This window comes from Oryzias latipes, chromosome 9 (assembly GCF_053564925.1).
Source record: "Oryzias latipes strain Hd-rR chromosome 9, Olatipes_Hd-rR_3.1".
Classification (NCBI taxonomy): Eukaryota; Metazoa; Chordata; class Actinopteri; order Beloniformes; family Adrianichthyidae; genus Oryzias; species Oryzias latipes.
In genome coordinates, this window is record NC_136245.1 from 25,738,054 (window position 1) to 25,747,097 (window position 9,044).

At 37.9% G+C, this 9,044-nt stretch overlaps 1 protein-coding gene across 1 annotated transcript; it reads left to right on the forward strand.

Annotated features, from left to right (window-relative positions):
* Window positions 1-2,740: 2,740 nt before the first annotated feature.
* On the forward strand, window positions 2,741-9,044 carry tspan36 (tetraspanin 36). Its single transcript, XM_011478997.4, has 7 exons — window positions 2,741-2,928; window positions 6,309-6,500; window positions 6,665-6,739; window positions 6,841-6,939; window positions 7,704-7,853; window positions 7,948-8,031; window positions 8,393-9,044. Exons 1-7 carry the CDS (start codon window positions 2,869-2,871, stop codon window positions 8,471-8,473), a joined length of 741 nt encoding a protein of 246 aa, XP_011477299.1. The 5' UTR covers window positions 2,741-2,868; the 3' UTR covers window positions 8,474-9,044.

The following is a 9,044-nucleotide window of genomic DNA, read 5'->3' on the forward strand; positions in this document are numbered from 1 at the left end:
CAGTTTTTGAAAGCAAAAAAAAGTTTTTGAAAGCATAAAAAAAATTGAAAGCAAAAGGAAAAATATTGAAATCAAAAGAAAAACAAAATCCGCCATTACTTTTGATTTGTTGATTAACAGAATTATTAAAAATAATCTAATGAAATAGGGCTGGACAAAAATGATGGTACCTATAACTTAACTTATAACTTGCACAACCTTTTGAGGCAATCACTGCAAAGAAACGGTTTCTGCATTTGTCAATGAGCCTTCTGTACCTGTCCACAGGTATTTTGGCCCACTCCCCATGAGCAAACTGCCCCAGTTGTCTCAGGTTTGACTGGTCTCTTCTCCAAATGGCATGTTTCAGCTCCTTCCACAGATGTTCAATGGGATTCAGATCTGGGCTCATAGAAGGCCACTTCAGAATAGTCCAACGCTTTTCTTTTAGCCAATCTTGGGTTTTTTTGGCTGTGTGTTTTGGATCGTTGTCCTGTTGGAAGACCCATGCCCTGTGACTGAGACCAAGCTTTCTGACACTAGGCAGCACGTTTCTATCCAGATTGCCTTGATAATCTTGAGATTTCATTTTATCTTGCTCAACTTCAAGACACCCTGTGTCAGATGCAGCAAAGCAGCCCCAAAACAGAACTGAGCCTTCTCCATGTTTCAGGACAGTGTTCTTTTCGTTGTTTGCTTCATTTTTGAGTCTACCAACATAGAGCTGATGTGCCTTACCAAAGAGCTCCAGTTTTGTCTCATCATTTTCCCAGAAGCTTTGTGGCTTGTCAACATGCATCTTTGCAAATCCCAGTCTGGTTTTTTATGATTTCCTTTCAACAGTGGTGTCCTCCTTAGTCGTCTCCCATGAAGTCCACTCTGGCTCAAACGACGATGAATGGTGCGATCTGACACTGATGTACCTTGATCTAGGAGTTCACCTTTTAATGTCTTTGGAGGTTGTTCTGGGTTCTTTGGATACAGTTCCAACTATCCGTCTCCTCAATTTGACATCAATTTTCCTCTTCCGGCCACGTTTAGGTAGGTTGCCTACTGTCCCGTGGGTCTTAAACTTCTGAATAATATGTGCCACTGTCGTCACAGGAACTTCAAGCTGCTTAGAGATGGTTTTATAGCCTTTACACAACGTGTCAAATTCAAGGCCCGCGGGCCAAATGTGGCCCGCCATGTCATTTTATGTGGCCCGCTAGTGGACAAGTTTTTAAATTCCTTAAAATAAAAATTTTCTTTAGTTGATTACATATTATTTATGTGTAGTTGCTGTAATTATTCCATGTTTGCAGGTCTTATGTGTGTATGCAGACAAAATGTTACACGAGTAATAGAAAACTGCTGCTCCTCTCTGTAAATACTGGAAATCCCCATAAAAGTCTCTGAAAAAAAAACTTAAAGCTGAAAAAATTAAAAATATATAAAAATAGAAATAAACTAAATAAATAAAAAGTAAAGTCAGGCTTTTTTAAAACTAAACCATTCAAACAAAAATTTAAAAAACAAAGGAGTAAAAAACATTAGACTATAGACACACTAGGCAAAGGTGTGTCCTCTTATTAGCATCATCTTTAATCTATTGATCAATCTGTCTGCCTGTTTAGTCAACATGCTGCTGGTGAGATGGTGACAAACTGTGGAGATCGATTATAGGAATAGCAAATGTAAAGCCCAGAAAACCCCCCAAAGAAAAGGGAATTAATTGCAGGGACAAGAAAGATTAGAGTGACATCTCACAGTTTGAGCCAAAGTGGACCTTGTGGAACATGTCCAATGAAGATACCACTGTTAAAAGCCGAAAACTTCCATTACAAGCAGATTTAAAAACCACAGGGAGATTGCCCTTAGGATAAATGAGTCAAAATCGCTGCTTTCTGTAATTCATGTGAGTTTTACATTCATTGGCACAACAATGAAGTCTACACAGACGAGAACATCGTCCCAACTGTGAAACATGGATATGTTCTGTGGCTGCTCTGCCACATCTTTCACAGGGAGGGGTTGAATCTGTGAAAATATGTCACACATTACACGTCAAACATTGTGTTCAATAGATAAGAGAATTGCAAATGTCTGTGGCTCTGCGGAAAAGGAGTGTAAACAGTTTTTACTGCTTTGTACTTCAAGTTTCACATGTGGTAGACATAAGTATTTCCTGTAAAACACAAGTATACAAAGGGTAAATCTAGTTTTTCTTCCTCTTTTGCTGTCAGAGATAGTTGTGTTTGCATTACACAAACTACAACTGTGTCTAATATAATTCTAAGTCATGCTTAAAGTCTGTTTAGCTGCACAACCAGGCTTTGTTCAACTCACCGTGAAATATTTAGTCTTGAACTGTATTAAACTTGTTGCAACTCCACTTTATGTAGTTTGAGTGTCTTTTATTTTGAAAAATGATTTTTTTTTAGGTTTGTTGCAGTCAGTAGAGCAGCTGAAACCTGATGTGTTCCCTCAAAAGATTGATCAAATCAATTTCGCAATTCATCATCAGCTAATCTTGCTTTTCTAAAATTAAATTAAGACCTCTCAGAAAAAGTCACTCTGAATCAATAAAACTGAGAATCTTTTAACAATCCAATTAAATAAAAAAGAAAAGAAGATAAAGGGAATTAAAAAGGGATTTCATTTTAAGTATTTATTTAAAAAATAATATATAAGTTTTTATTTTCCTCATGGTTCTCTTGTGAGGCCTTCCTCCTATCAGCAGAGGGCTGCTCTTTTTTCCCTTCAAACCATGTGACCATGTGACATCACACTCATACCTACACACAGCAGCTCAGACAGAGTGTGAGCCAAACTTGTGACTGAGGCTCAGATCCTGTATAAAGTGAACGGCGTGCTCTTCCTCCTACCTCTTTATCTCTGCCTAGCAACATGGATTGCGGGGTCGCCACGTCCAAGACCATCCTCCTCTTCCTCAGCTTGGTGTTTTGCGTAAGTTTGTTACTTTTTTTTTATAAAAAGATAAAAATGAATGTAAAAAAAAGTAGTCCACCTGCAGTGGTTGCTGCTGCGCAACAGGCGCTCCTCCACCCCTTCATTTGCTTTCTGTTGCTGTTTAAACCAAAAGAACACCTGCAATTTGAGGAAGAGCTTCTTCTAACCAAATGAGAGGCAGAAATATTAGTTTAAATTGTTGAATGGGCTTCTAACTTCTCCTTTGCTGTGGTTCTCTAAAACATGATGGGAACTTTGGCCTAAAATCTCATCTTGAACTTTAACTCTCCCTGTGTCTGATCAGAGGTCACACTTACAGTAAACCCAGATTGAAGTTTGTACTGTTTTGGATCTTTTCTTTTTTCACTGGTTTGTTTCTGCTTGTCAGCAGCTGATATCTGTGTAATTTGATTTTGTGTGGTAAAAGCAGTCCATCTATGTGTCTGTTTGGAGATCTGCCTGTTGTTTACCATATCTCCATTACTCGCTTCCGTATTTTTTTTCCTTTACTTTGGCAGTTTAGTGTTTTAAAGTCACTTAACGCTGCCTTTAAATCATGTTTTCCTGCCTTTAGGCATCAGTAATTCTGCTCAAACAGCCACAAACACAGTGATTTTTTTGTTTTGTTTTTGGAAGCTAGGTCAGTGTTCAGTTGAGTCTTGTAAATGTGCTGGCTAAATAGGGTGTCATGGCTGCTCCTAAGCTAGAAGTTTACAATCAAAACACGAGTGCCTGTCTCTATTTTTCAAAAAATATGTATATTGTTTTCTCAACTAGTTTAGTTTTTGTTTAAATATTTGTTAAAGTAGGAATATATCTAAAGAAATACCCACAATTTGAAATATAAAGACATTATTTTTGTAAATCGCTCAGCTTTATGCTCCAATGAAAATGTATTGAGAAGCATACTTATATGAAGCTAAAAGGTGAAGATTAAAGGCCTAAATTTCATTCCACTAGCGTTAGGGCATACTAGATACCAACGCTTTTTTTTTTTTGTGTGTCAAACAACATTTTTATCTAAAATCTCTCACGAAGCAAAGAATCTCAGCCTCTGTGGTTTTCCCACATTCCAGGATTTCGGTATATGTTGTGTAAGCCTCTTTGTGCTGCTTTTAAGGCACAAGATCAGATTTTTTGAAGAGATTAGGGGGTGAGCAGTGGAGGAGGTGTGGAAGAACAACCCCACAGGGATCCCGTGACTGTGGAGTGATTAGAGAAGTGAGTCATGAGGCTCAACTGATGGATGAATTGTAAAAAAGTCACATCTTCACACACAAAACCCAGTAAGAAAGAATGTGAATTGTTACCAGGTTTGTAGAACTTAAAACAACATTAATGTCCAGCAACAAGTTGGGCACATTTTTTTTACTTCACAAAGTGTGTAAATTTTATGATTTTAGCATTTTAACTTCACTTTAAACGTCAGTTTTTATATTTGAACTCTTAAAATGTCATAGAAAAACAAAAAGGGTTCAGTTAGAAGGCTAGTTTGTTTTTCTTTATTTCTCTATTTCATTACTTTCAAATCCCATTTTTTTATAGAACTAAAGGAAGTTTTTTCTGATAAAGAGTTAAACGCCTCACTACCACTGTTTTCTCAACAGTCTTTCCTGTTTCCAGGAGTTTAGGCAACACATTCTTGGCCTTGTGAAGAAAATATAAAATGAACAGTAATCACAAACCAGTCATTTTTACAGTTAACATCTTACAAATAGTTGACTCATATGCATGCAGTCTCATGACTGGTGATGTAGACACCATAGAAGTCCTCCATAAAGTCTGGAGTAATCTCTCTAATTTCCCAGCCTGGGGTGATCACATGGGATACCTAGATAACACGGAAAGAGCTTTGGCCGTCATTAAATGAGGGTTTAACACTGGCTTTTGTTTTGTCTTTTTTTCACTGACATGTAACTTCCACTTTCGGCTTCTCCCATTAGGGGTCGCCACAGCGAACGAGTCGCATGGTAAATTTGGCAATGTTTTACGCCGGATGCCCTTCCTGACGCAACCTTCTCAAACCGGGCTTGGAACCGGCAGAGGTAGAGAAGGGAACAGGGAGCAGCCCGGAGTCGAACCTGGGTTTCACGGACGGAAGGCGCCGCAAACCAGCACGAGCTAAACTGGCTCCCCCTTTTTTTTTTTTTTTTTTTTTTTTTTTTTTTTTTTTTTTCACTGACATGTAACAGTAGGATATTCTAATTACAGGCAACGAAGGTGTATTCGAATTAAATTAGTATGTACAACTGTGAATGTAAGAAAATACGATTTCAGGTCTTTCGTTGGCTTTTCTGAGTCTTCCATTGTCTCATTTAGCTTTTATTGCTTCTGCGTTGTGCCTTTAAAGTCCAGAGTCCGCATCGGAGTGAGGATTATTGTCCTTTACAACTGATCCCGCCCCTGACCTGCTTTTTTTTCTCTTTTATAGTGTGGAACAGGTTTACACAATATTTACTTTTCTGCACAGACACTAAACACATTTCAGATTTCAATTTATGATTTACTGCCCCAAACAGTAAGAAAGTCCTTTAGTCAAATAAGGGAAAGTTGTTGAATATCCTGCGGACTTTGCATTGATAGGTTTAGAGACTTTCTTGCAAATGAATCGTGTAAATACGATTCAATGGCACTGTGACATTTCTTCTAGTTTTTTATTATATTGAGATTAGAAAGTGCCCCACTCCCTCCATTTTTGATAATTCCCATGCTTGCTTAAAAACCCACTCTGATGAAAATCGTTTTTTGATGTTCTTGTGGCATTTTTTTTTTACGATCGAGTTCAAGGATCAAGAAAATTGAGCTTAAAATTGCTTTTCTGCATATTTGTTTATTCAAATCGTCGTGAATCAGGAGCAGACGAAAAAGTTGCATTGGGAAAAAAAGCTTGTAAGTTTGACGTAAAAACTACAATTGTCCAACCAAAAGCTCCCTTCTTCATTCTGATGCCTCCACTTGCAGACAAATAGATCCACGTACGTCTTACTTACTCTGTGCCCACAACTCTGAGATGGGTTTCTGAAGAATTCCTGCCGCTCTGCAGAAACTATGTCCTGGAAAATGACACAGGTGTTTAGATTTTGGCTAAAATTGGCACAGATATAAAATAAATCAAAATATGAAGGGATTGATACTTGAAATGGCTCACTTGGCATAGTCTGAAACAAATCAGAGCAGGGAAATCTTTTTAACCTTTTTCTTCTCTGTGTCCATGGAAGTGCAAATATCAAATATTTAAATGTAAAGACAAGTAATGAGCTCAACCAACCTAAACTCTTGACCGTTTATCATTTGTTGGAAGAGTTTTTTTTTTTGTTTGTTTTTTTTTGTATTGGATTGTCGTGGCGTCACCAAGCTGGCTCTCTTCTTCTCTGCAGACCGCCGGCGGTGTGTTGGCTTGGGTTGGAGCCCGGGTCATTCAGAGCTATGACACCTTTGAAGGCCTCATTCAGGACAAGCAGATACTGATCCCAGCAGTCGCCATCATCTGCATAAGCGTGGTGATGTTGATCTTTGGTCTGGTGGGATGCTGTTCCACACTTCGTGAGTCCAAATTTGGCCTCACTTTGGTAAGCATCTGTGTTTGTAACAGAAAAAGTTCTGGTTAAGCTGTGGAGTAAAAACATAAAAAAGGACAATGTTTGATCATCTGTGTCAGATTTTTTAAAATCTGACTTTTACTAGATTTGCTTCTGTTTTCTAATCCAATCCGATCTCTCCTTTCCCTCTGTAGTTCTTCATTATTATCATGGTGATCTTTGCAGCAGAAGTGGCTGCTTTGGTACTTACCTTCATCTATCATGGCAAGGTAAATATGTTCTTTTAGAAAAAAAAAAGTTTTCAGGTTTGAATTGTTATTTTTACAAATACGAAATCATGTGAAATTAAAACGATACCTTTGGTCTGCAGATAAATCAAAACCTGGAGCATTCCATGAATGATACCTTCTCAAAGTACACTGGAGAGGAAGATGCTGCGACCAAAGCTGTGGATTTACTGCAGAAACAGGTTTTGTGTCATGTTCTGATGTTCTGTAATAGAGCTGCCATTTTATTTGGTTCTACTTTCGCACTCGTCGACCTCTTCTGTTTTGCTTGTTTTCATGCTTTCACCTGCCTGGTTGCATTTCCTTCACTCGAAGTTTCAATCTCAAACGGCTAAAACCGCATTCCATGAACCTGATCTCTGTTTAAGCAAACAGTGACTCGATGGTTGGAAAAAGCTCATAAAAAATCTTAAAGGATTAAATAATATTTAACTGGAAATGACTAATTTTGCCAACTCTGATTGAAGATTATATTTTTATTTCCTGTTAACGTTCACCCATTGCTGGGTGGGCGTCAATATACAGAACTTACTGTGTTTTTATTGCGTTTCAGGTCTAGTTTGGGGCATTTTCTTTACCCTTTTGAATTTTCCAGTATGTTAAAAAAATATTGACTGTTATGTTTTGCTCTTTCCGCATGGGAATCACAATGTCCTTTTTCTTATCAGTCAGCAGTAAATGAAATGCTGATCCAAAGTGTTTTGTGTGACTGAATTAATAATCTTCAAAACAGTTAGACCTTTTTAAAGTCACTTTTATTTGTTTCTCCTCACAAAATTAATAAACCTTTCCTATTCTTATTAAAAGTAAAGAATAGTTCATTTTGGTCTAGAAAATAAGGTTTTATTTTTCTTTTGAACCCTTGCAACAGAAGCACAGCTTTTGAGGACAGCTGTCTTCTTCCTGTAAGGCGAACTGACTTTATTTTATTATCTTATCTGTGCAGCTTCAGTGTTGTGGTGTCCTGAACTACACCAGCTGGACCAGCACCACCTGGTTTGCCAGCCACAACAACAGTGTGCCCATATCCTGCTGCAGGTCAAATGTGTCACAGTGCACTGGCAGACTGGATCAACCAAATCTCATTTACACCGAGGTAAACCCCACTGCTGCTGTTTTTACCACAGGGCTGCTCATTGTTGTTCTATCTAAAAAAAACTCTTGTGGACTTTCAACTGTTTGTGTTATAGGGTTGTGAGGTCAAACTGGAGCGCTTCCTTCAGGATGCTTTGACTTATGCCATGCTGGTGGTTCTTGGTTTTGCTATTATAAAGGTAAACTACACCCTAAATAATATGACTTGCTAAGCATTACTGAAAAGTCAACTTTTTTGTTAAGAATTGGTTTTGCTGTGGAGTTGACTCCTGTTGCATCAGATTTCTGTTCACGTCTGCCGCTGGACCGGAAAAACCGGGTCACCCCTTGACCGCTACATGTTTACAAACTTTGCTGATTCAATTATGTTTTTAGAAGAAGCCTCAACTCAGAAATGAAGTCACACAGCAGGAAAACATTCAAATGGGATTTTCTCCTGCTCATTTCTTAATTATCGTCTCACAACTCACAATTACATTATTGAAAAGTGGCATTTCTGAAAGCACACTGTAATTTTGTTTTTTTTTCTTCCTTTTGCAGTTCTTTGGGATGCTGAGTGTGTGTGTGATCACCTGTAAAAGCAAAAGCCGGAGGAACGGCTACCAACCCCTGTACGCCTAAAACCTATTCTGCAAAAAACATCCATATTCCGCTTTCTCAGTATTGAACAGAAACACTGATTAATTAGGGAAATGTTGCCTTTATGTAAACCAGATTGTATCTGAGCTGGCTTCCATCTGTACCTTGGTGGGGATTTTTTTTTCAAATGCGAACATTACTTCCTTTTTTAAGAGGTTGAATTTCCTTTCCTTGAGATTTATCAGTCTCTTTTGGTGCAGCAAAGCAGCCCCGTTTAGTGATGCGCGTAAAATGAAAGTATGTAACATTCTGAAGGTGATCCGGCATTTTGTTTCTACTTAATCCTTGGGAAATTGTCCTGACATAAAAGCAAAATAATTTATTTCGACATTTATTATAATTTTCTGCTGCACCGTGAAGACATTCTTTAGACTTTGACTGTACTTTATTGAATGACCTCAGACTGTGATGCCTTAATTTGGCTTGCAAAGCTTATAGCTGAACACACACGTCATTTTATGGTCAGTTAACTGTATTATGTGAGGTTCTACTTTTAGTTTGCTGCTTTGTCGTGTTTATCATAAATTAAAATAACTTGGTTATCTCACTATTA

Coding starts and splice junctions, on each gene's coding strand:
- tspan36 (XM_011478997.4), top strand. CDS start 2,869: ATGGATTGCGGGGTCGCCACGTCCAAGACCATCCTCCTCTTCCTCAGC. Junction 6,940..7,703: donor TGGATTTACTGCAGAAACAG/GTTTTGTGTCAT, acceptor TTATCTGTGCAG/CTTCAGTGTTGTGGTGTCCT. Junction 8,032..8,392: donor TTGGTTTTGCTATTATAAAG/GTAAACTACACC, acceptor TTCCTTTTGCAG/TTCTTTGGGATGCTGAGTGT.